The sequence below is a fragment of the Clytia hemisphaerica genome, unplaced genomic scaffold (assembly GCF_902728285.1).
Source record: "Clytia hemisphaerica strain Z4C2 unplaced genomic scaffold, Clytia hemisphaerica genome assembly, whole genome shotgun sequence".
NCBI lineage: Eukaryota > Metazoa > Cnidaria > Hydrozoa > Leptothecata > Clytiidae > Clytia > Clytia hemisphaerica.
In genome coordinates, this window is record NW_027103902.1 from 792,833 (window position 1) to 820,305 (window position 27,473).

At 36.3% G+C, this 27,473-nt stretch overlaps 1 protein-coding gene across 1 annotated transcript in view; it reads right to left on the reverse strand.

The window, feature by feature from the left end:
* The window catches only part of LOC136808952 (proprotein convertase subtilisin/kexin type 5-like), a 38,372-nt gene extending 15,043 nt beyond the window's left edge, over nt 1–23,329 (reverse strand). The window contains exons 1-14 of the mRNA XM_067065518.1: nt 22,988–23,329; nt 17,439–17,537; nt 16,039–16,128; nt 15,225–15,327; nt 11,088–11,125; nt 10,605–10,681; nt 8,897–8,985; nt 8,182–8,354; nt 7,300–7,515; nt 6,847–6,947; nt 4,398–4,619; nt 2,747–3,045; nt 2,002–2,207; nt 615–786 (exon numbers count right to left, since the gene is read on the reverse strand). Of these exons, the coding sequence (XP_066921619.1) occupies nt 615–786; nt 2,002–2,207; nt 2,747–3,045; nt 4,398–4,619; nt 6,847–6,947; nt 7,300–7,515; nt 8,182–8,354; nt 8,897–8,985; nt 10,605–10,681; nt 11,088–11,125; nt 15,225–15,327; nt 16,039–16,128; nt 17,439–17,537; nt 22,988–23,245 (2,143 nt within the window). The 5' untranslated portion in view covers nt 23,246–23,329. The remainder of the gene's footprint in view (nt 1–614; nt 787–2,001; nt 2,208–2,746; nt 3,046–4,397; nt 4,620–6,846; nt 6,948–7,299; nt 7,516–8,181; nt 8,355–8,896; nt 8,986–10,604; nt 10,682–11,087; nt 11,126–15,224; nt 15,328–16,038; nt 16,129–17,438; nt 17,538–22,987) is intronic.
* Nucleotides 23,330–27,473: the final 4,144 nt, after the last annotated feature.

A 27,473-nucleotide genomic window follows, 5' to 3' on the forward strand; every position in this document is an offset into this window, starting at 1 on the left:
AAACCAAGAAACTTTAAAGTCAGAACGTTTGTGATGATATGAACGCTCCCAATAATTAGGGAATGGCTTACGAAGCTAGGAATTCCTACGCTTTCAAGTCGGAACGCATAGCGCTGTTCAGATACCATGATGCATAGTGATGACACTCCAACCCACGCAAGAGAGTATGTGCTCTTCGCGAGCGTAGAACGGGATGAGTGCCATCACATACCACATGTCTGGCATATGATTCACATTCTTGAATCAGAGTCATAATGCACAATTCGCTTCGCATGGGTTGACCTGGGCGAATGTATGCTCATTTGCCAAATGAACCGTAGTACTACTGTGGAAATCGAACTCGGACCGTCCAGACATGAGTCAAGAGCGACTACCGCCACACCAATAAAATATCAAATAAGTCAAATCCCTTTAGGGGTAGCATTTCTCAATCTATGAAAACTCAGAATTCCAGAGCGGTTGAACAAGAAACTGCCTTGGACCCCATAGGAGTCGTTATGGGTATTTTGAGTTAGAAATTAAAGTGCTGCACCACAAGAAATTGGATCTATACAAGAGGGGCATATGATTTGGAAAAGCCTATTTTGCACCGATAGATATTTACAACGACTGACCTTTCGGGCATTCTTTGACACATCGTCCGTTTAACATGACGTCATCAGGGTAACACGTGACACAATCTGTTTCGTTGCGACCAGAGCATTTAAGACATGTGTTGTGGCAAGAGAGACATTGTTTCTTTTCGTTGTCTAAATACATTTTGGCTGGACAGGTGGCCACGCAATGCTGTAAAAAATAAAGAATATTATTGCTAAACATAAATAGTGTGAGATGGTGAATAGGTTTGATTCTGTTGATAACGGAATGAACAATACCCAGGGGCTCTCAAGGTAAACGACCTACCGCACGCGCGGCCCTTAAGGGTATATTTTTCAAGCCTCCCAAAGTGCACTGTAAGGGTCAAAATCAGCAAAGATGAGAAAAATTGCACTCTAAGGGTCTGACCATATTTTGCCTGAAAATGGTCAAACATTTTCATTTGCAAAATTTTCTCTGCACTTTAAGGGTTCGATTTCAATCGAGTGCCCCCCCCCCCCGGAGACAATATCCTCTTGTATCAAGGGAGTGAAGTTTAGCTATATGTTATAATCAACCGTCCTTTAAATATTTTCATAACAAGATTGAATTTATTAAGCTTGCTTCAAAAATTTCAAAGCGATGTAATTATTAAACCTAAACCCTTATTAAACCCTTTTTCGATATATCCAATCAACGAGCCAGGGCGTTAGCCTTTAGGATGGGTATCAAATACACATTTTCAACCGTAGTCGTGCGGTCAGGCGCGTGCCACTTAATTATTCAATTATCCCCCTAAACTCGATCCAATCCTTTTTTGAAACATTTTTCTATTGTCTATAGGTAAGAAAAAAGGACTGGGACGGTATTAGTCGGATAAAGCGGACAAAAAACTGCTCGCGCGGCAATTGGCGGCTACGGTCAAAAAGGTGTATTGATTAAGGAATATGAATGGGCTTACAATTTTACAAACAACGGGACCACGCAAATCCATCAAGGAGCAAGCAAGTATCGTTAAAACTAACTCGTCACAAAAAAAAATATCAAACAGTTAGGTTTCAGGTAGCTTTACCAGTGACCAACGGGAGGTTTTTCGTTTGAGACGGAAAATGGATTTTACGCAGCAAATTAGCATCAAAATAACCTTATTGGGGAAAACTTCGTCGGGGAAAATTTTCGCCGGGGAAAAATTCGTTACTTGCTGGTAGTTGGTAAACGCATTAAGGCTGGGGAAAATTTTCGTCGGGGAAAATATTCGTCACTTGTCCAAAATTTCGTCACTTTTACCCGACGAAGTTTTCCCCAATAAGGTATTGAAATTTTGGTGAATTATGCTTCCGTTTGAAACTGAAAAGCCTATTTATAAACTTTACCGAGAAAGGTATCAGTCTAAGACGGGAGACCTTTCAAAACTGCTGAACATACCTTGGTTCCGGAATCATCAAGATAATGTAGATTTTTACAGCTGTCACATTCGTGATTTTCCGTTCCCGTGCAATAAGACGAACATTCAGCATGACAGAGGGAGGAATCAATCTTTTTGCTCGTGTCCTCCCCAGGCTTCTCCTCGGTACCGTAGATTCGTAACTTCATTTCTTGAGCGAAACCTTGGCCTTGACCTGAACTGGATCCTAAAGAAGGTAGTGAGTAGTTATCGTATTATTGAGAGAAATGGCGGAATGTAACCGTAACTTGGTCTAATGTCGACATCCCTCATCTAGCTCCGACACCCATTTTATCAGCTGAAATTTATATAAGAGTTGAAACTGTTTTTCTTTGCTTAGTGGTCAGAGAGGAATAATCCTTTTTCAATCAGTGATTCAAACTTTCATATTATTCCTGTCTCTAAAGAAGAGTGTCGAAATTAGACGGGGATGTCGATATTAGACCAACTTACGGTAACTTTTTCAGCTAGGTTTTTCTCGAGGAGTGTACTCCCCGATTTTAGGCCGACCTCGCCTGAACACTTCCAGCATTTTATACAGTGAATTTTCTCTCCATTCCGTTGAAGACTACTCTGTAGGGGAACAGATTCAATAAAGTTGTATTGATGAAAGTTAGACTTTGTGAAGGATGCAATATGGAGTAAAGATTTTTTGAAACACAAATGTAAAACTATTTGAGTTCCTTTACACATATCGAAAAAAAGAAAGAAAAAGAAAGTAGTTACCTGTGCTATAAAACGAGACTTTCCACATCCCTCTCGGATCTTCTCCCCAAAAATGAGTGGACAAGAATTTCCATTGGTTGAAATTACCCGGCATATCATCTCTATCACGGCGCCTGAGGACCCAACTGATCGTCCCCATAGGAGATTGTATGGAGATTTCAGTGGCGCCTCTTTTGTAGTGGAAAAGCGAAGCCACCAGCTGCACGTGTTCGATATATTTGATGTATTGTTTCGTTCCGTGACACGCTGTCGTGTTAAGGTGGAGGACCAAGGGTTGGGATTTGTTGAAACGATTTTGCCTGAAATCAGAGTAGAATTACCATGAAAAAAATTGAAGCTGAAACTTTTAATTGATTTCAGAGTAAAGGAAATAGTGGGTTTGCGTGGGTCAAAAAATTATAAAACTATTAGCTTAAAATTTCTAGATTTCTTATGGTAGGGGGCGAACCCTTAGCATTCTGATATAAAACCTGGCCAAACCTGGTCCATTTCAAAGAATGAAGTATTCAATGAGTTTTTTGCAAGGGAGATCTCTGAAAAGGCCTAGGGAAATTTTTTAGGACCCAAAAACTGACATCACAGACAAAACCCCTTGACCCAAATATTTGACGAAATTTCAAGGTCAATAAAATAGTATGGCAGAAATAAAATTTAACCTTGAAAAAAATCCCACGTTAACTTTCTTGGTACGCTTTGAAACGGAATTTTTTTAGGCTTAACTTACTCAAAGCCTCACAGTGAGGCCCACGGGGGAAAGTATTGGTGAAATAAAACATTAAGGGCCCATCTTCGCTATAATACGCCTTGAAAAGTGCTATCCTGGCAACCTGGCAATGATAGGTGCCTTTTAAAACACTCAATTAATATCCCTGTCTCAAAGATTTAGCAGGGGGGGTTTGTCCCGACAAACATTTCTGAAAACCACAATCAATTAAACAGTGTCATGCATGATATGAAATGGGCCAAGTGCAAGACAAAAGCCCTTGGGCGAAAATGGAGATAACGCCGACCTTTAAAGACTTTTTAGTGTTAGGTTTTTAGTGTTGCTGATGTACAGTACAGTGCTCAAAAATTTAATTATTTTAGGGAAAAAAAGTACACTTCAGGCTTGATTTTACCAAAAGTTTTCCCCAAGGGCCTCACCATGAGGCTCTAGAGTATGTTAATCTACATAAAATTCTTCTTCCAACGGTACCAAGCAAAATAGTGAGGAATTTTTTTCAAGGTTCAGCCCTGTTTTATCATATTTCAGCCAGACTAAAACCCAAAACTACTTATACCAATAGAAAGCACTCGAAAAACGATAAAGAGGACTTTTAAGTGATATATTCGATTACAGAACATACAACAGACGTCCATAAAACGTTAGATGAACGTTAAAACAACATTGAGTGCCAACTGCAAATCTAAGTACATAAAATAGGATATTCCATTTCCAGCTATTCCAGGTGTAAAAGACTGATTCTAGTTTGTTCACCTTCACTTTTAAGGTATGATAAATTTTTCCCAAGGGTTCTTCTGCAAACTTTGCCATTCTCCAGGGGGTTTCCACACATTTCTAAGAACCTTTTTTGCCTTGAAAAGGTTCGTCCACCCCCTGTATGGAAATTTAATAAAATAGCCCAAATCTAAAAACAGGAATCTTACATACGGGTATAAGACTTCCTTTTCTTTCACACAAACATGTTGTTCACCGATAGTTGGCCATTTTTCTGCCATGGTAACCATCTTGTCTGCGTTAATCAAACCGAAACCATAGCTGTGACTGAACCTCTTTTTCACACCATTATATTGGAAATCACTGTCTTCTAGATTCTTTAGGCTGGATGTCTCGACCAGTAAATGTTGAACGTCACGCCATGTTAGTTTAGGGCTGGAAAAGAGAGAATAAAAGAAGTTTATAGGAAATTATATGTAGAAGTCGTTCCTTTAGAAGCGTTCTCGCTATGGTTTTAACTGTCTGCCAGCTTACGATACTGACACGCAGTTTTTGGATCATGTGCTTTGATACGCCGTGTATCATTTGGAAACAAGCTTCAAACTCAAACCTCATCCACGGTGTATTGTGGAAATCAATACCAAGTATAAACAAGTATATAATCTGACGACGCGTAGACTGAATATTATATTCGTTTGAAAGATTCGACCCATTAAGCAGTCTTTTAGGAAATCCTACTTAAATCTTAAATTTAAACGAATCAAAGCGTATAGTTTGCGTATAGCATGGTAATTCATGTTTGAGTCCTGAACCCTGCTTTAGCCCAGTAATAAGTGAACCATTATTTGAATCGAGTTAAGGACATCTTTCTATTTCAAGGGACTGAAAAAGGTGTTTGAGATTAAAACAAGTGATACTTTTATGGACCTACCTGGTTATGCATTTAACACACATATATAATTGATATCTATGTGAGCGTGACCATTAAACAATCATTCGGAACACTAATAGTGACGATCTATTAAAATTAGTCGTTTGTTTCTTATAAAAACCGTTTAGAAACCAAAATTTCATGCTCTATAAATATTCTTTCATATTCAAGACTTCGTGAGCAAAAAAAACATCGATCTCATTCGTTTTATACAAAAATCTGCTTGAGCCTAGTCTAGCAAGCTAGACGACTAATTTATACATAGTAGAAATAAAGCAAAAAGTAATGAATGGAACAATTTTAGTCGTCTAGAAACCTTTGTGCACTAACTCCAAACAAAAGAAAAGTGTCAATATTGCAATTATAACTTTTTCCTGCTCAAATAAACTCTTGAGAAAAAAGAATATGTGTGGATTTGTGTATTGAAAGTTTTTCATTTGAGTTGATTTCGTTTTGAGAGTTTGTTGTTGCTTGATAAATTATTTTCTCGCTACGCAAGTATCTGCGTAGCTAGCCCCTGTATCTATAAGGCTGGAACACCGGATTCTTCCAGTCGTTTATACAAACTAAATCCCGTATTATTATTATTGGTATTATTAGTATTACACGCATTATAATAAACGACTCCAGTCTAGCTTGAGCCATCTTTTACCTACTTTCATTCAAAAAAATCAGAAAAAATTAATGATCCAATTTTTTAAAGTCCAAAAAACCTGTTTTTTAGCCGTTTTTTGGCCCAAATTTGCCTGAAAATTTTTTTTTCGAAAATCGGGCTCCGTCACATTCGAGGGTTTATAGTTATGCATCTTTGTGCAAAAAATCATAAAGAATGAAAGCGCCAACCTCGAGAAACGCTAATACCTATAAGTAATTGATAATGTGCTTATAAAAAAATATCGAATTTGGCCAGTTTTTCTTTAAAAACACGCCAAGTAGCCTAAATTTCATGTTTAAACACACATATTCTTCAAAAGTAAGCCCTCATGAGCAAAAAATACATCTATCTCATAAAAATAATTGAGTAATTTGACTAAGAACATTGATGTATGCTTATTAATAGTGATTCTTATAGATAAACATGCGTTTTTTGATCCAAAAAATTTTTTTTCCAAAAATCTGCTTGAGCCATCTTTTACCTATAAAATTTAATGATCAAATTTTTCACAAAGTCCAAAAAACCCGTTTTTTAGCCGTTTTTTGGCCAAAATTTGCCTAAAAATTTTTTTTTCGAAAATCGGGCTCCGTCACATTCGAGGGTTTATAGTTATGCATCTTTGTGCAAAAAATCAGAAAAAACTAATGAGCCAATCTCGAGAAAAGCTGGTAACTAACGAACGAACGAACATACAACGGTTAATTTATAGGACCTCCACCGGGGTAGGTCCAAAAAGGAACTCAAGCTGCAAGACCAGAGCCCGGAGACTGGACTCATGCCATCAAACATCATCAGAAAGCAAAATCCAGTCATAAATCCAGTCATAAATAAACTCTATTCTATAGACTCTAGTCTAGCATGACCTAGAGACCTAATCACATTCAGGATACAGATTATCGAGTAAGAGGAGCCCCAATGCTATATAAAACGAATGAGATTATCGAGTAAGAGGAACCCCAATGCTATATAAAACGAATGAGATTATCGAGTAAGAGGAACCCCAATGCTATATAAAACGAATGAGATTATCGAGTAAGAGGAACCCCAATGCTATATATAACGAATGAGGAACTTACTTTACTTCGAGCGCTAGTGCAGCCACACCTGCAACCATTGGAGGAGAAACGGAAGTTCCTGTATGGCTATCCGTACAACCACCCTTCAAATCTGCCGTCACCTAAAGTAGAAGAAGAATCGCTAGAAAAACTTAAGATGACTGCTTGCTAATCATTCGATATTCATAATCTTGAAATTCTGATCTTTCAGATTATCTTTAAATACCGAGTTTATGTATGTGTTTTTTTGGAACGGAGACAGAAAGGTTCTAATTTGACTGGATCCTGATCAACTGAGGACGACGGTAAATCAGCTCTTTTACCATCCCCGATTTTGCAGGTCCGAAGTGCAGGTTATTTCAAATCGTTCCAGTCACTCTACCGTCCTCGAAAGTGCAAATACATAAACTCGCTAATATCTAGATGTCAACAGTATCTTAATAGTGTCGTTAATATATCGTGGCCCATACTTACAATATGTTTGTCATGGCGACTCTTTCCACTACTGTACGTTGACACCAAAGTTGAAGCACAATGTTCAAGATACCAAGGCTGTTTACCGTGTGCGGTGGCAGCGGAAACAGATATGGTGTAAATACTATTCGTATAACCATCACAGTTGCAGTAATCCATCTGTTTGCCACCGTTACCTGAAGCCCACACAAAGATACTGCCTCTTCCTTTACGACCCTATAAAATGGTGAAAGAAGAAAAATATTCTAAAAACAGTATTGGTGAACTAACTGTAAAAGTTTGGATGATAGTACAAGATTAGCTTTTTTTAAATTTCTGAACAGAGGGTTTATACCCCATGTTGAATTAAGATAGAAAATTTCACAACTTTTGTATTCATAAAAAGTGCACACGGGGTCTGATCATTGAGTTTCAAGCCCGAAGGGCTAGAGGTCAATCTCTTTGGTAGGATTTGAAGCCAACAAATCCTACCAAAGTTGCGCGGCCTTGAGCGACCCGCCTGGTTTTTACACAAATGACAGATTGAAACTAAAATTTACCGCTTAATTTCGAAAAATATATCACTCGAAAACAAAGGAATTGCTAGATTCAATCCGTCATCAAAAATACGGCGCATATTTTAAGGCTTCAATTTTTCTTGCCTGAGAAAGGTTAGAGATTGACCTCTAGCCCTTCGGGCTTGAAACTCAATGGGTCTGATCCCCTTCTTGGCAACACCATCATATGGAAATACCAAGCAAGTCAAGGTCCAGTACAGGCTAGATTTTACCGTTAGAATTTTTTTATGGTTGACACTGACATCATGTAAGCACTGTGTTGGCTACTTTAAATAATGGTTACTCCTTTTCACGACTATAGATTCTCTAATCATTGTATGCTCACCAGTTTAGCGCCGGCCGCCAGGGTTTGTTCCGTTAATAATCCGGGCCCTTCCACAGTTCGACCGTCATCTTCCGGGCCCCATGATGAACTATAAATATCAATGTAGTCTCGATTATGACGTAATGATTGTGCTTCGATCATATCTGTAATTTCTCCGTCCAGCATTCGGATACCTGTAATGAAAATAAGACAGACTTCTGGAAATTTCAGTTCAACACATTTGATAGATTACGTCATATCTTCTTTCGTTTCAAGCGTAAAACTCCTACTCTTTGTAGTATCAGAGTAAGGTCTAGAGCTGCCAATTGTGTAGACTACACATTTGGTTTCAATAGTACCCGTTCAATCTAACTCCCAGGAGCCTAATAAACGCCCTACCTCTTCGTTTTTTAATTTTTAATTTTTTCGACTTTTTCGAACCTTATTAAAGTTATTATTCCCTCCCTTTATTAATTCTGAAAATATTTCTAATTATTGAACGAAAGGTCTTTTATTTTTCTCTATATAGTATATCGTCGCTGTAAAATAAGAGTGCCTCATGTCCAATACTACAAATATGAGAATACTTAAAATGCTATTTCCTCAAAATGTCAAAAATGGACATAAGGCACTCTTATCTTACAGCGACGATATAGGCCGATTTCAGTCTAAAGTTAGATTATTTTGAAACAGTTAGGGTTATCAACAATGAATAAAACAACAATAAAAATCAAACCTCCGATCCTTGCCCCATAAGCGACGCCCACCAGACATCGTGTATTGTTCGGTTTAGCTGCAACTTCACCAGCGCATCTTGTGCCATGCCTATTGGAGAAACTAGAAATAATTAAATCAGTCTAATAGGCTGTAGACCATTGAGTTTAATCTCTAACCTTTCCTAGGCAAGAAAAAGTGAAGCCACTTCCCACTTCTACTTCCCATCGATCCAGAACGCGCTTAGAACGTGCCGCGATCATGACGAAAGATTGTATCTAGCGGTTTCTTTGTTTTCGAGGATTGTACCGGGTGCGCCACAAAAAAGTTTCTCTCTTTAAAACTAATTTTCTCGAAATCTAAAAATGTTTTAAAAACTGTTCCCATTTCATTGGAAAGAAGAAAGATAAACTTAAATTTTGATGGGTCATTTATTAAATTCGATTCATTAGATCAAAAGTTATGCTCAATTAAATAAAAAAGTTACTTTCTGAAAGTGCTCAAAAGCGTTAATAATCGACATATCAAATTAAACAGAAGCATAATTACACGATACATCATTATCTTCGTTTCTGTCATTAAAAATGATAATTAGCTGTCTAAATGACCTTTTGTTGTATAAAGGAAGGTTGATTTTCAATAAAGGCAGAAAATTCGTCGAAAAAGACAAAAATATCTGGTAAAATTCATAGAAATACATCAAATATGGGTTTCGAGATACATCCAGCCTTACATAGACTTTATCCAATCTAAAACCAAAAATCGGAGGAAAATTTTGGTAAAAGTAAATTAAAGTGATTTTGATGAAGATTTTAAACCCTTTCGGCCTTTCAGTTTCGAAATTTATGTGTTTTATTACCGAAAAATGCTTTTAATCATGTAAAGGCTGTTGCGATTGACAATTTTAAGGTAAAAATTTGATAGGTCGATTTTCAACGTTTTCGAGCACTTTCTGAAAGTAACTTTTTTATTCAATTGAGGATAACTTTTGATCTGATGAACCGAATTTAATAAATGACCCATCCAAATTCAAGTTTATCATTCTCCTTTCCAATGAAATAGGAATGGTTCTTTTAAAATTTTTAGATTTCCAGAAAATTAGTTTTAAAGAGAGAAACTTTTTTGTGGCGCACCCGGTATTTTTTTTAAATCTAGCGATAGATTTTACTTTCAATTCGGCTTTTGTGTAAAAACCACGCGCGGGCATTCTGGATGGGAAATAAGTGGCTTCATTTCCCATCCAGCAGTCTTGAGTCTAGCCCTTCAGGCTTGGAAGTCAAATCTGTACACAGACCCGATATCTACGACTAATTTCAAAATGCATTGCCGTAGAGGTACTACTAGTGTAATACGAAACGATACACTCTGGTGCAGAGTAGACTTTTAATTTCCATTCTTTATTAAGCAAATGGACTATGGTTGACTCTCTCTAATTCGATCTTCAAGGGACCAAAAATTAACATCGAATTAGAGAAAGATTCGAATTACGGAGAGTATCTTATACGACTTTACAGCGGAGTGGATTAACATTTTATATCGAATTACAGAAAGACTCGAATTATAGAGGCTTAAATCAAAGAGTGACTGTAGTCATTGATCTTGGTACGGGTTGCTTTTCAATAATAGTCAATCAACACCTACATCATGGAGTGTTCTTAATATAATTTGTTTTTAGGTTTGGGCCAAATTTCAGCCTCATGTTCTAATAAAAAAGCCTGATAAATTCTTACGTATTGTCTTCTCGCCACGTATAATTGGGCATTGGATCGGTATCATTGTTATTGTAGTCAAAACTGGCTTTTTTGTCCTGCAAAAGGAAATAGTCTGACTTGGTATATACGGAACATAGTTATATAATAATAAAGCTTTACAGGTTTGCAGGCCACCGCGAAGACACATGGGCCTCTATAAACCGCTCGTACTTTTTTACAATTATCTTTTTGAAATGTATAACTGTTATGGTGTAACTGCACACAGTTATCAACCTTCGCAGTTTAAATCTTATATTTTTCGTATCTACTCTTTTAAGAACGGGTCGAGGACGTTTCCACACGTCTGACCTGGACAATTCAGGGCTATGATAAGTGTTGATAGATTGATTTAGACAAATCAAAAATTCGTCGTCTCCGCTGGAGAAAAAACCGCATACAGCTCGCTAGTTTCAACTTGATAGTGGGAAGGAAGAAATGGCGAATCAAATAATTAACCCTTACGTAATTATCTCGTAGCTCTGGATGCGTATGTTCAATCCCTGAAAAATCAAAAAATATATTATTAGCAATTGGAGAGAACTGAAGGCGGGTGAGTAAGGTTTTTTGGAAGCTGGGCCCCGTGGCTTTAGCAAAGACTTTCGTGTCAATAGGGTATCGCAAGTGGCACTAAAAAAGCTTTTCTTGTCAATATGGTACCATGAGAAAATTAATGATATTAAATTTAAAGGAATTATTTAATCTGACAATGCAAAAATGACCGGGCGGGTTAGCAACCGGATTGGCTATCACGATGAAATATATTAATCTTTGCAACACCTACTGAGGTTATCTTCTCAGAAATTAAAACAAATCTAATCTAATCATTTTTCAACACATTAATGAAAATAAATCGCTATATTTACAAATCGAAGCTAAATCGAAAACAAAGCCCACAAACAGCTTTTAATATCAATTTCTTTTTAATTCCAAAGCTTCACAAAACCAATTATAAATTGAAAATATAACTAGACTCTGGATGAGGGAAACCAAAAATAAAACCCTGATTAATATATTAGACAAAGAAAAGAAAATTTTCTAACTGAGTTTTCTGAGTTTTAAGCCGACAACAATATGATTCTTTCAATAGCGAAAGTAGTGCCATAACATTTATCGCTCTTGTATTTGGACCGTCTTGGTAACATTCTCTTTATAGTTATACAATTGAGTCCCCTTGACTCGGACACGTACGGGGAACACAACTTCGGAAATTTCGAGTTATAGGCTTATAAGGCATTGTTAACTTTAAGGGACGAGAAAACTTGTTCGAGTGAAGGAAACATTCGAGTCAAAGAGGGTTAAACAATATTTTCTAAATACAAGAATAAGCTTTGAGGTTTTTTGGTAACTCCAAAGATGGCATCTGAAACAATCACCATAACTGCAATCGTCCATTTCATAGAAGGGATCGTGTTGATGTTGGTGAATATCTTAGCTCTGGTTGTTGTATGGAGGTTGAAGCAATGGAAGTTCAATTCGATTCTTCTGGCTTTGTTGTTTACAGCTCATTCGTGTGTTGGACTAACCGTAGCTCTATTTATTGCGTTCCGTCATTTTACGGTAACGACAACTCCCAGTGTTCTAGTACCGGTGAATTCTATGCAACATTTCTTTGCTACCACGGAAGTATGTTTGACCTTGGCGATCTCTATTGAGAGATTCGTTGCGATCAAGACACCTTTCTTGTACGACCGTTTAAGAAAAATCCACGGTGTTATGGCTATATTGATTATTGTTATTTTATCCGTATCATTTGTCATTTGGATGAAAATATCAATGACTGTCTACATGTTCGCTTTTGCTGTAGTTCTTTTTGGAGCTATTACCATGTGCATCTGCAATTTCATTTTATATCGCTCCATCAAACGGCAATGTAGAAATATTTGTTCTACCATCGTCGGACGTTCAACGCAAGACCAGAAGGAACAACGAGACATGCTCAAGAAAAAGCAACTCAAATCGTTAAAATTTTGTTTATTTATCACCCTGTCTTACTTACTGACCTGGATCCCAATGACTACTTTTTTACTTCTAGAACGAACTTTCAAGCTGTTGCCGAAAGACCCTGAATTTAATTACATACCAGAGAGCATAGGTTACACGAATGGGTTATGGGATGTTGTGATTTTCTTTTATATCAATGAAAATGCGAAAGTCGAGGTGAAAAGTTGGTCACGGAAAATCAGCAAGAGACACAATAGTGTTGATATGACAACAGAAACTTCAATGGGTTGAAAGAAAGGTTTTTCGTCTCTAGTATTACATAGTTAATCGTCAGCCGTGCAAAATTACTCGAATCTGATTGGTTTAGAGGAGTGCGATTAATCGTTAATTGCACTATTACCACTTTTTGCACTCTTCGGCGGGGGGGACCTTTTGTCCCCTTATTCTTTTCTCTCCCAAGTTCTGTGTCAGATACTTTTTTTTACTATATAATAAAAAACAAAGACATTTTTTTTCTTCAATATAAAAAAGAACAAAGAAATTTTACGTTACAGTAGCTTCTTTTAATTGAAAAAACAAAGAAAAATTACACTGCAATGTTTTCTTTTTAAACAAAAGAAAAAAAGGAGGTTTTCGAATGTTTACTGACGATTACCTCGGAATCGTATGTTTTGTCGTGCAATTAACGATTAATCACTCGTAACAAAGGAGAAAATACCGTAATTTGCACTCGTCCTTCGGACTCGTGCAAATTACTGTTTTCTCCTTTGTTACTCGTGATTAATCGTTAATTGCACTCCAAACCATACGATTACTAGTACGAATTGACACATACTCTTGGTGAATTATGAAGAATTTTGAGACGGGACTCCTTTTATGTTGAAAACTTGGTCTAGAAGAATCAGCAATAGGCACAATAGTGTCGAAGTAACAATCCTGTTTCTATAATGCTCGATAGAGAAAACTTTTGACAACCTTTTTTTATTATATTCTAAAGACAATAAGGATTTATTTTTTTTTTACTTTTTTATTAATTGGCTATTCGTCCTATGTAGAAATAATCATTATTTAAATAAAAAGATAATTATATTCTATGAAAAAAAATATGCTGCAGAAACAAAACACAAAACAAAACTCAAGGATACTGACAGAGCCCACAAAATTGCAGAAAAAACCAGAAAGTATAGCTTGTTGATGTTGTAGTGGTTAATTTAGGAGAAGTTCGGTTGAGTTGTAGTAATATTGAAGGAATGCTAATTCAAATTCTTAAGGGCCCATGGCTCCGAATGGGGTTCTAGGTCCCCCCAACAAATTTAGGTCCCCCCTAAGTTTTAGGTCTCCCCACTTTTCAGTAAGGTTCAGGTCCCAGTTGAAATCTAAAGGTCCCTGCAAAAAGTACTTTCAAGGTTCAGGTCCCAGCAAAGAAAAATAATTACCACCCCCTCTCGCACGCAGATAAAAAAAAAATATAGGAAATAGGAAAATATACAAAAAATCCAGAACGAGTAAAATACTTGTATTATACACGAGCTTACGTAGTTTATCGGTGACCCAAAAAAAATGCACTTTTTGTGTTGGACAGGGCACAGAGCACAATAATCTTTATTATAGTATTTCCTACTCAAGAATGATCAAAACCTCACAAAATTCCGTGAAAGGACTCTGGTTATTTTAAAGATGCATCCTCCTTTTTGCTTCCCACCCAATTAGTTTATTTTAAAGTTGAGTTTGGAAAATATTGAATTGTTTCCATACAACCCTAACATTTTAAGGTTAGCTCCGAGTGTTATCTTGAGAAACACGAAGGGGTTCGGATTATCGGAATACCGGAATATAGAGCCACGTATTCAAGGGTTTGTCACCTACTGATGTAGAACTATTATAAGATCTAGAGAGACTCGGTTGGCAAAAAAAATTGGAAATCTCAATCACCCTTTAATTATCAGAAATAAAAGATTGCTAAGGTGTAGTGCACTGACCGTCATTTATATCCCTGGACTATATCCACCATCTTTGAGCGGATTTTTTTTTGGAATTGGTACCCGATAAGCCATTGCTATTTTAAAAATTGACGTATAGCGGCGCAACATCATCAAAAGTATTCGAGGAAAAGTAGATCTAGCGCTCTCGATGCATTTTCACCGCTATTGAGTAGTGCCGCCATTAGGGTATCAATTTCAAAAAAACTCCGATCAAAGATTTTTGGCTGGCCGGGATTGAGTAACTTGGTCCAGGGATATATAAAGTTCAGTGGTGTAGTGAGGTTTTTGGGCTTTCATGTCAAGAGAATACTGAAATACCACACCAAAGCTGCTATTTAACAAATGTACTAATTTTTTTTGTCAATCATGAGAATTAAAAGAAAGCTAAGGGCTTATTGAGGCCCCCGGGCTTCCGAAAGGTATTGACGGTATCAGACCTCAGACCTATTTTCTTCCGGTATGCCGGTATTCAAAAGAAAGTCTAGCGGTATTCTGGTATTTATGATGTCTGCGGATATCAGTACTTACATAAAAATTCACCTGTATTTGACTGGGTTTTTGCCGTTACCGGTATTGAGAAATTATTGACTGATATTCCGGTATTTTAAGAGGAAATTACCGTTTTTTTGGAATTCCGTCATACCCTCGGAAGCCCCCACTTAGTAAGGTCACTTACCATCATCAAGGATGGAGACAACCACTCCTTTACCGGTGATACCACGTTTCCACACAGGTAATATATTCATATCGTGACCCTCATAACCTGGTTCTGTGCGATGCTAAAAAAGAAGAAATATCGTTTTTGTCAAACTTCCTTATTACTAAAGGGCATTGGTCATGATATAATGCACGAACACGACTTTTAGCGCCAGAGAGCCGAGTCCATATATTTATAAAGCCCGAAGGACAAGATGTCATTCTTTGGCTGAAAAGTGTGCTGAGGTTAGGTAGGAAATCCTACCTTGGTCACGTGACATTACAATAGAATTCCAGCGCTTGGCCAATAAGAAACTTCGCGGGTTTTCGAAAACAATTACAGAAAAAGAGCTTAAAGCACTATATCTAGCCTTTCGGGTTTTACAGAAATCTGTGGTCGAGTCTACATATCGAACAATTTTGATGATGAATACACCAGATTTGCCATTTTTGTATAAAAATTTTGAACAAATAACCTCCTTCTTGACTTCAAGTTCTAGACAGCTTTTATATAACTTTTGAAGCCCTATAAAACCATCCCAAACTATAATCTACAGGTAAAAGGCTGAAAACCAACCATCATGGCTCATAAAGTCCATGTTACGGAGTAGGACTTGCAATCACTTTGTTGGTCTAATGTAAAGAGCTGTTGCTTGGGAATAAGACATCATCCGCCTTATAGAATCTACAAATAGAGAAGAATGCTTCTCCCGTTATTTTAGTAAACAGCTAAGGGAGTCAAAAGGGAGCCTTCGGATCGGCCTCGATTACCCAGGGCCCCAAGACTTACTTACTAAGTACCATTGATCTGGCCATTTTTCATCGTTAAAATGTATCGATCTTTTGACACGTCTTTTTGACGCTTGTTGTTGGGTCCATCGCACCTGAGAGGGAAACAAAGTAAGGAAAATTATTCTCACGTTACTAATACACGCTAGCAAACATCTTACCAAAAACCGGGATTTTTCATTCCATTTCTTGGTGAGGCTTTCAAGTCAAGTCTATTAACGCAAATTCGATTTTTTTTGCAATTGTCGACAAGTCGCAAAGTGGAATAGACGTAGCCTATACTAGACATCACCCGCGTTTTTCTACGCAATTAAACGAGGTGAAAAATCCCGGTTTTTAGCGACGTGCTTGCTAAAAAAGACGGTAATTGCGTAGAAAAAAAAACACGGGAGACGTTTAGTATAATCAAATCAAATCCTAAATTGTAAGTGCTTAACGCCTGCCGGTGAAAATATTTAAAAATAAGGAAATTATTTTTCTTAAATAGAAAACTTTCTCTATTGGTGAAAACTTTACGATATTCTCGAAAAAGCGCAATTACAAATAAAGGCTTTCGAGTCAAATGCTCCTGAATGATGTATTTTCCTCTATCGGGGATGCAGGGAAACCATAACATTTGACGATGCGGTTATTTCATTTTTTTCATCTAGGACCTCAAAATCAAAGACATTGAAAATTGATTTAATGGATTGTTTAAGTTACGAGTTTAAGTCGCCTAGTTCATCCGAAAGCGCTCAAAAATGATGAAAGGGATATTACAAGCACCCGTTAGATAATTTCTAAAGAGTTTACGTGCGAGAGGTTAAAGCGACCTCTAATTAAATAAAACGAATATTACGTCAAAACAACGTTGTACAAAACTGACCCAATGTGCAAACTCATCATTACTTTAAAAACCGGCACCGCGTACGTGACGGGTTTCGAGATCAAATTTTTGTTTGTAGGGCAAAAAGATTTCAGCTTTCTCGACACGGAACATCTTTGAGGGTCAATATTTGTATTACAAGGGTGGCAAAAAGGGAGTATTTATGACTGTATTTGTCCTGATACAGAGTTATCTATCCGTTGATATTAAGACCCCGTGTAGATCTACCAGCATCCTCCCTGGTTTGTTTTGTTATAAAAAGACGCGAATTAGACATAAAAACATTACCAAAAGTATTGTCGAGATTTCAAGAATACGCACAGCCTAATTACAGAGCCATTAAGATCTTTGACCTTCCTTTTTATTGCATTTTCATGATAACTCAATTCTCTCCCATGGTAATGAAACCCTGAACCATTAGTCTTACTGACGGAAATTCTTTGTGGTTAATATTAATGACTTGAGACCAAATTACGATAACGTTCACCTAACGTTCAGAACGTCCATCTAATGAACGTTGAAAGAACGTAATATACTTACTCTATTATCTTTACCAAGGCGTAACGTTTTAATGAACGACGCCCTTTTCCGCCTGCGTGGAACGCCCCTGTGTATGAATTCGTAAACATCACCGTACACCTAAAACCAAAACAAAATGATAGAAAATTTAATTTTCTACATGTAAAGATTTATGGGTATAAAAAGCAAATATGACGGATATGTTACGGATAGGAAGTGTTCATACTCATTTCTGAAGATTTCGGAGCAAGAAAACGAAGCAGTTCCGTTCCGATGAAAATAGTGGAGCGAAACTGTTTCAATCTGTTTTGCTTTGAAACGTCGCCTTTTTTTGATATTTCCAATTTTGAAGTTAACACAGTGTTTCGGAACCGCTTTGTTTCGGAGCGTAACCGAACGTGACGTGTGAACTTGGTCTAAAAGTAGCGAGTTTATGTATTCGAGATAAATCGAGGGGACGGTATAAAGCAAAGTTGACATGTCTCCAAAATCACCGTCCACTTTACTCGACGACGGTAAAAACACCAAATTACCGTCGTCCGTTTATAAGTATGCAAAGGCGATATAGAGCCGTACATCAACTATCGACTTTGTTTTGTATCCATTTCACTTGCCGTCGCCCTCGAAATCCTCCGATATATAAGCTCGGTAGAAATTCAGTTGACGCCTGCTAATTCGATTTTCAATGGATAAGTTAGTGTAGGTCATTTGACTTTGTCTAATTACGACAGTGTTGTCAGAATGTTTTGGGTTAAAACCATCAGAAGATAAATTTAGTATTAGATAGTTTACAAAAAAAATGACCTTTTCCTTTCATCTTGTTGATAAGATAAGAAAAAATCGAATCCGTAATTAAGCTGGCTTACGTAAAATTATCACGTAACCAGGCACAACGGATACGTAAAATGAAATGAAAAATGAGACGTGACTTTGTATCGGCACCTATTTGATATGTGTTATTGAGTATAGTTGACGCTTTGTAATTCGATTTTCAAAGGAAATTGGATTTCTATCAAATAAGGGAACGTATCGAATGGTAAAACGTCGTTTATGAGAGTTCCTTAATGGGGTTGGCTTTCAATATTATCGAATAATGGAGTGTATGGAATAGAAGAGTGTCGCTTATGAAAGATCTTATCAATGGTGACTTTCAATATCATCGAATAGCGGAGAGTTGTGTATCGAATAGTAGAACGTCGAATTAGAAAGCGTCAGATTAGAGTAATACATTTTACTGGACGTATGATATGAGAAAAACAAACAATCAAAGAAAAACTCCAAAAAGACCAATCTAACGGTTTCGCGATATCACAAATCGGAAATGAAGCGGACCTGTAACCACTGACCTTTATATATCCCTGGACCAAGCTATGTCCACCATCTTTGATCGAAGTTTTTTTGAATTGGTACCCGCAAAGAAGCCATTGTAGTGTTTGAAACGTTGCTAATAATAAACGGCGCTACATTATAAGTGTACAAGCGAAACTAGATATAGCGCTCTCTGCGGGTACCAATTTCAAAAAAATTCCGCTCATAATATTTTGCTTGGCCGGTATTGATTAACTTGGTCCAGGAATATATAAAGGTCAGTGCCTGTAGGCGTAAGCGGACCTTCCGCCGATGTTAAGACTGAATTAAAAAAGACTAAAACCTTTATGGCCAAAGGCTTTTCATGACGCAGAAAAAAAGTATTTGGAAATGAGATATGTCAAATGAAACCCCATTGAAGTTTTAAAGTTGTAGTAAAAAACAAATATTTTTAACATACACATGATAAAAACTTAATCCCCTGAGATACCCCATTGACGGCTCTTTATCCTTAGAAAGTCGAGAGGGGCTTTGTTTGTCATTTCAATAAGGATTTTTTTTCCGTTGTAGGTCATATCAAAAAAGGAGGAGAAAAATGTTGTGTTGTAAAGCAAATGAACACGAACAGAATACAAACCCCCTACAAAACGTCATCTCGATTATAAATCCTAGATTTATATTGTTTTTTCAAGCAATCTATAATTTCAAATTCTCTCCCTCGATTTTTATTTCCCATTTTGTGAAATTAATATCAAAATGCTTACTATGGGGCGAAAATTAGTTAGACTGGATACACACCTAGGAGAAAAATAAAATTGATCTCCGACCCGGGCTTACTTCTGTTTTTTTTAATTTTTTTCTGGTCTTTCTAGTGACCTTTTTCAGACAATAGTATCGTCTAGATTGGTTAAAAATAATGATGAAAGTGAAAACTAAAAATTTAATTTCATTTATTATTTGACGTTTCGGTGTCTTCTTTGCACCATGATCACAAGTATAGTTAAAAATAACTAGTTTTAAATAAAAGTTTACCGAGGTCTGCTTCATTTACCTTCTAACACTGAACAATTTGAGAAAGGGAGGTTGGTTACCGTAAGTCATACACGGTTCCTATTTGACCCACCCCTACAATACACCTTTTCGTCCGTAGTCGCACGGTCAGACGCGCATGCTACTTAATTATTTAATTATCCCCCTAAACTCGTTCCAATCCTTTTTTGACAGAATTTTCTATTGTCTAAAGGTGCGAAAAATAGACTGGGACGGTTTTAGTGGATAAAGCGGACAAAAAATGCACGCGCGGCAATTGTCGGCTACGGTCGAAAAGGTGGCTGAATAAAAACAAGAACGAGTTGAGAAGAATTTGCTTGCGTGATCGAAACATTCCATGATGCGACATACAAATCCTGCTTAATAATCTAAAATTATCACAACGACGTAACAACGAGCAAACAAAAACAATACAATCCCGTTACATTGACGTCATGGCGGAAACGTAACTTGGACGTACTTAAAATGTACGTAAGACGTAAATATTGTTTTGTTTTTCAAACTAGGGAACGGGTCGGACTCTTGTAAAAAAGGCGACAAGGCGCCAATGTGTGCGCTTTTATACAAACATATAGGTTTCCCCCTGATTTTTACTTATTGCACTTTCATGACAAAAGATTAAAAGTATAAAACAAAAAGGATTATTAAAGGATGTTAAAGTTGCAGAAAATGTACAAGAAAATCTTAGTATGACATTGCAGAAGAATTTCCAATTTTGTCGGACGGAAAAACCCTGTGAGAGTTCGATATTCGATATTTCGTAAATTTGGGACCCTTTCAGAGACTCAATTGCTGATTTATGGTTTTTTACCCCTGAGACTTTCGAAGGGTCTGAAAAAGGGACCCTTTCGGCTCGCACATACCCGGGACCTATTCTGGCCCCCCTGGACCAGGAGGCTGAAAGCAAAGGAGCATTAGTTGAATCCTGATGAATTATATGCATCATTCTATCTTTCTAAAAGATTGTTGCTTTTAGAAAGGAAAAATTGGCATTCTAGATTTTCAAAAAAACTGAACTGAAACATTTTTCAAGAGTTCTATTTGACGAAAAGATAACAATTCTTTGCGGTAGGAAATTTAGCATTTACAAAAATAGAAAATAAATCTTGGATTATCTCCTGAAAAATCCATTTAAGGGCATACGTATTACGTAAAATATTTTGGTATTCAGTTTTTCTGAGGGGGATTACACTTCTAAACCAATTGCTTGTGGTTTCCTATTGCTATTTCCGAATTCGAATTTTTTTCTGAAAGTAGCATTACATCGGATCTATGGTAGCCAACAGGCGTGGAAATATATAGCTCATAGTTCGACCATTGAAAGCGATGACAAAGATATTTTAGAAAGGAGGAGCGCCTTTTCATACTGATAAAGCAAAATTATCAATATATTTTCTCAAAATTTGTGCTTATGCGGTGCCGAAAGGAACAATCTATTCTTCCATTTGTTTAAAATCTATGTAAGCAAATGATAGGACCATGTTACCATCTTACCTATTCATTGAGATTAAAATCCAGAAGGGGCTATAGAGAGGAATCTTTAACCTTTCTCAAAAAAGTGAAGCCTTAAGATTTGTGCCGCATTTAGTATGACAAATTGAATCTAGCCCTTTCTTTAGTTTTACTCGACTTTCCTTCATTACGGCGTTTTGGATGGGGTATGAGTGGATTCATTTCCCATCAAAGAGTTTTTGTCCCTTCGGGGCTTTGAAATCGATGATTTTACCACACCAGAATAAAAAGTAATCGAGAGTGACAATAATTCGTTAGTTGAGGTGTAAACAAACATTTGAAATTAAAAGATATTTGAAAACATACACCGCTTCATATTTTAAGCCGAAGTGCTCGAGATGGCAGTCCGTTTTCATAAGAAAGGAAAAGCAATATAAGCACTTGTACATCTAACAACGATAGTAGGACCATTTTATGTGACTGCATAGTATACATATTTTTTGTAAGTACAAACTATAATATAAGAACATAACCCTTTAATGACCAAATCATTAAGAATAAGCTGAGAACATTTCAAAGAGGCTTTACGGACTCTAGAACACCAGTTTCTTTGGAAATCGTACAAAAATCATCACAAAATGGTGAAAATAAGAGCATTTTGAGAACATTTTTAGGCTTGAAACTCAAAAAGTTAAGAACATCTTCAAAAAGAAGGGAAAAGCACTATAAGATGAACTCAATTCCATGATCTTTTCTAAACATAAGACAAACACTCCACTTTTAAGTAATGATGTAAACAAACACACGAAATCCTTCTTAATCCAGTCTTAATAAAACTTACATTTCGAAAAGTCAGTTACTTTTGCCAACCGACAATGGAATATTTACAATTTGCCGATTTCATAAAATGGCACGAGACTTAAAGTTAATTCAAGAAGTTAGGTACTTTAAAATTTTCAAGTGGACGATGTCGATTTACTTTAATCCGATAAATTTTCGCGAAACAAACATTGCGAATCAGCGTTTTGAAAAATTTCGCGTGGATTCAATTTTCGAGTTAGTGATTTTACGCAATAAGCGTAATTCATTTTCGCGAAAATCGCAAATATTCTCAGAAAGAACCCAAGCTTATCACTAGTATTACGGCAATGAATTTTGAAATCAATCTGCATTTAGAAATCGTGTCTGTGTAGAAAGAATGATGCTATCTTTAGCCTGGCAAAAGGACTAATAACTCAACATATACAATAAAAGGACTCAAGCTTTATCGTAGTACGGCCTGATTTTACAGGTATATTTACTCATCGCCATTTCAAAACAGTAAATACCAGGAAAGTGGGAATGTGGGAAAACCAATTTCAATTAGTTAGGCGGTCACATTCTATGCCACAGGGTATTGTCTAGCCTTTGTATGCAGCTAAGCCCTTTTTTGTCGGTTTACCGGATGGAAACGGTGCAAGAAGATCTTGGATATGCGAAACTTCAGCTGTTCTAAGGTTACTGTTTTTCATGTTTGGTAAAGTTACGTAACTCTCACCATTATGGAAGCAAACGTTCGAATCTGTAGAGGCGTTCTCTCACTTAAATCAAACGTTTGCTTCCATAATGGCGGGAATTACATAACTTAACACGACAAGAAGAACCTCTACCAGAAGAAATTAGTACTCACTTTTTCTGGTTTAACGACGAAAATGGCGGAAAGAAACTTCAGCCGTTGTACAGTCTATATAAAGAAGAAATATGGAGAAATTATCACTCACTTTTCCCTTGTACATGAATCCGTTTTCTACAGCGACTTTCTGTGCCATCAGATTGTCTCCCACCACTCGTACGGCCCACGAGTTCATATAAATATCTTTGGTAATCATACTTCCACTGTCTTTATGCTTCTTTAATTTCTTTGAACTTATCACTTGTGGTGATGAATGGTCTCGCCCCGCATGCGTAGTAGTGAGAAGACTGGTAAATAGGAAGACAAAATGTATGGATTTCATCATCTGGGCGTGTGATTTTCTCATGTTTTTTCTCAATTTTTATGTTCTTCCGTGTTCTTGGTGTTATATTTTGTATAGTAAATTTGTTACTTTTGTTTTTCTGTAGAAAAAAATATATACTAATACACATTTACTATAAAGGTATCCTAATGAACAAGTAAAAGAGCCCCCCCCCCCCCTCCCAGCGGTAACTCTGATCAAGATATCACGCAAATTTTTGTCTTCGATCACGATCACGTATAAAAAACAGCAAATAGTTTGCATTCCTTTGAGTAAGTCCAAATCACGATCACGTTTTGACCTCTGATCATAAAAATTTCCAAATCACGTAATCACGCAATAAAAAGTCCCTATTACGCCATCACGAAAACATCTTGGGTCCAAGTATTGGCCATTTGTTATTTTTTAACAACCTTGTACACCATGCTTTAACCTGTACTGAAATTATAAACAACTTTTACTGTTTTATTATCACGAGGATCATTTTTAAATCCGATTTTTGTCAGACTTAAGATCAAGCTTCGTCTGCACCTCAGCTGGTTAATGAAAAAAGGTTTCAAATACCAACTTGTGATAAAACTTCGTCTTGACGTCCATATTTGATGAACCGTGTTTTGACGTTCTGCGCCATGACAAATGCAGCGAAAGATCCAGGATTTCGAATCAGGTCGTCTGTTTCTGGTTCTGTAACTTGCACGAAAAAATGTCCAGTAAACAAACTATCTGATTGAATAATATGCTAATGTGCACGGTTTTTAGCCAATCAGACAGTTTTTTCAAAATTATATTTTTTCCTATGAATTATTTCAAACTCGTGTATTAGACAAGAGACGAATAACCTATCTGTTGTTCCATGGGTCCATAAAATGAAACCGTCATCGTAGTTTAGCAGAAATTGAGAACCAATCATTCGAAAGAATATTGTCGATTTTAATGAAAGCACACTACTCCTTTTCCCAACCTTTCAACAGTTTCCAAAATTAAAAAAAAGACTTTCATATAAAACACATCACCATATTTCAAACTCACAAATTCATTCATAAAAACTTAAAAATGTTTTTTGAAACATTACTAGATGACAAATTACGTTGAAGTTACATGTTCAGCCATACTTAAGACCCAGATTTGTCCATTGTTCTGAAAAATAAGCCTATCAAAACATCTTGATACTGCAAAATGAATTTTACTTCAGCTCGTATAAAATAAGATTTGTGTAAATCACAGAAATCAAACCACAGAAAACGCAAACAACATTTTAGCCATACAGTCAACTCTCTCTATTTCGAACTTCTATAATTCGAATCTTTCTGTAATTCGAACTAAAGCTTTGTTCCCTTTCAGCTGGACATTGGTTTAAAATGCTCTCTATAATTCGAATTTTTCTCTAATTAGAAGAAAAGTTATAGTCCCTTGAAGATCGAATTAGAGAGAGTCAACTGTATTCTAAAATGGCCATTCATTCATCCATTAATCCATTCACCCATTCACTTTTTACTTTTACCGCGAAAACAAATTAATATCCCTCAGAATTATTATGGGATAAAAGTTTTGAATGCCATAGAAATTTCAGGAGCTTTATTAGGAAAACTATATTATCTTTCTTCAGTTCAACTATACTTCAGTTCATACTATACAAAAAACACAATGACTCTAAAACTCTAAAATTCAAAATCTAAAATCCCACTAAAAAAACTTAAACTATGTAAAAGACGCGAGAAAAAAATGATAAAAAAGAGTCATAGTAGAGTCACTACTTTCGAAATTTTGTTCGAGTCACTTCATTGTAGTGTTTTGAAGAGGAAGTATTCATCTTTTGTTCCCTCTTCCTTTCAAAGAAAGATGTCTCCTTGTTTTTATACCATAGTATCGTCAATACACACTTGAAAGTCTTTTTGATAAAACAGCGAGTTAGATAGAGTGTAGACTTAAGCTAAGACACAAGTTTTAATCTTTCGTTTGAGGTACTAGATTAACAAAATTCGGTAGTATGTCCTTTATCAATTGGCTCAATAACCACTCCCCACTGGATTTTTTTAACTTGGAACAATAGAATTTTTATCCCTATCGCGGGGATTTCGATAGAGATTTTTGTCCCCACTGTGGAAAAAAGTTCCACCCGGGCTGCGAGACAGGGGTGTATCTATCTAATCACTAATATCTGATTCGAATAATAGTTTTCTTTCCATTTCTTGTGAATCCATAGTATACACATTTTTATTAGAACAAACTATATAAGAACCCTTCGATGGTAAAAATATTAAGAACAAGTTGACAACATTTCAAAGCTATATATAAACTCTAAAACTTCCGATTTCTTAGGAAAATGCACACAAATACCCACAAAATATATACGCTACTGAAAATAAGAGCATTTGGAGAAAACTTCTAAGGCTCAAAACTCACAAAGTTAAGAAAATCTAAAGGCTTCAAAAATTCTGGATATTCTTATAAAAAAACATGTATGCTGACTTTCTCTTGAACTTGAGAATATTATAGTTAACTCTCGCTAATTCGAGCTCAACGGGAAATCTTATTCATTCGAATTACAGAGAAAATTGAATTGAAGAAATTATAAAAATCTTATATAGATTTCTCCTTGACGGGGACTGGGAATAAGTTCGAATTATAGGAAAATTCGAATGATAGAAGTTCGAATAAGCGAGGGTCAACTGTAAAACACATTTTTCGGACCTTTGCGAATTCACATCAATTCATTCTCTCCGTTAAATAAACACTCTTCAAACCATCACTTTGGACAATGATAGATACTTGTTCAACTTCAAGGAATGATTGAACATAATTCGACCTCTTACAGCGACCTCGATCATCACTTGTACTGTGTTAGTTACTGTGCAAAAAATGATTACTTCACAATAAAAAGAGAATAGCATACGTCAAAAATCCAGGAAATTGCAATGACCTGTAAGAATAAATATAATGTCTACGAAACGTTTTCAAAACAAATTAAAATTCCAGAATTACAACATTGAAGTTTTTTTTTCAGAATGAGTTCGCACTTTACTATACTTTTTATAAGAACATCCAGAATGTGATGTGATTCTTGGCTGCTCTTAAAAGTAAATATTTTGTCGAATTACGAAAACAGTTTACAGTATGAGGTGTTCACATATTTGTTCTGAACTTTACCACGTGATACTGATGGCCGTAAAACTCGTAAAACTCCAACAAAACCTTTAAGCAACTTCGTTCGAACCAGTAGGAGAATCTTCCACTTGTTTTTATGACAGGCAGTGAAATCAAGGACGAAAGCGCAGTAAGCTCGTGCAAAGCATCAACACTATCAAGCTGACGCTTATAAGACGTTCTACGTTAAAACGAACCATACTTTTAATGGGTCCCATTAATGATAAAAGTGACTGCTGGACTATCAATGCACTATATAAATAAAGTATTTTAGAAAATATACATTGTCAATCTCGACCAATGATACCCCTTAGAAAACCATAATGCACGACGGTTACATAACTTTATCTTAAAAATTCTTATTCCCATCCATTCCAAAAAGACTTCTCCTGTAAAAATTGTATTCTATCAGTATTGTGTGACAGAACAGTCAGTTTAGAACCGATTAAACTATTAACTAAATCCCCCTACAAGTAAAATAAAAAACTGATGACCAGACGAACGTGAATTTATCATAATCTTTTCTTTTACTTCAAATCTCTTAAAACGTCTAAGACGATTTTGTATTTGACTTTGAAAATTCTTGTTTGATTTTCTTAAGCTAAAATGTCAACTAGCCCATGATAAAATGATCTTTCTATTAAATCGGGTCGTTATTCTAGTACTTTTAAGACTTCTATACATTCTAAAATCGTTTAAGAATCCCCAAATCCATAGCAAGCAGGGGTAGTGGGCACAATGCTATGCCCCCTCCTATAACCCTCACAAAACCATTAAATAATCATTCATAAACTGAACAAATCCTCGTCTATCTGTAATTCTCATGCTTGATAGGTGGGCCTGATCGCTGATAACTTCGATAACATATAACTTAAACTTTCTATAAAAAAAGTCAAGGTATAAGTCATCACTTAATTGCAAAAGCCTAGCACCTCATAGTGAGTAACTTTGCACCAAATAGTATGTCTTGCAGTTAATTCTCGTAAATGTTTTCACAAAATGTCCTTTCTTTCACAAAAGACGAAGTTTCATCAAATAACGCACTCTAATATCAAGCCGGTCAGACAAAAACCATATCGACACAATATTTTCTCCTTGTCATTTTACG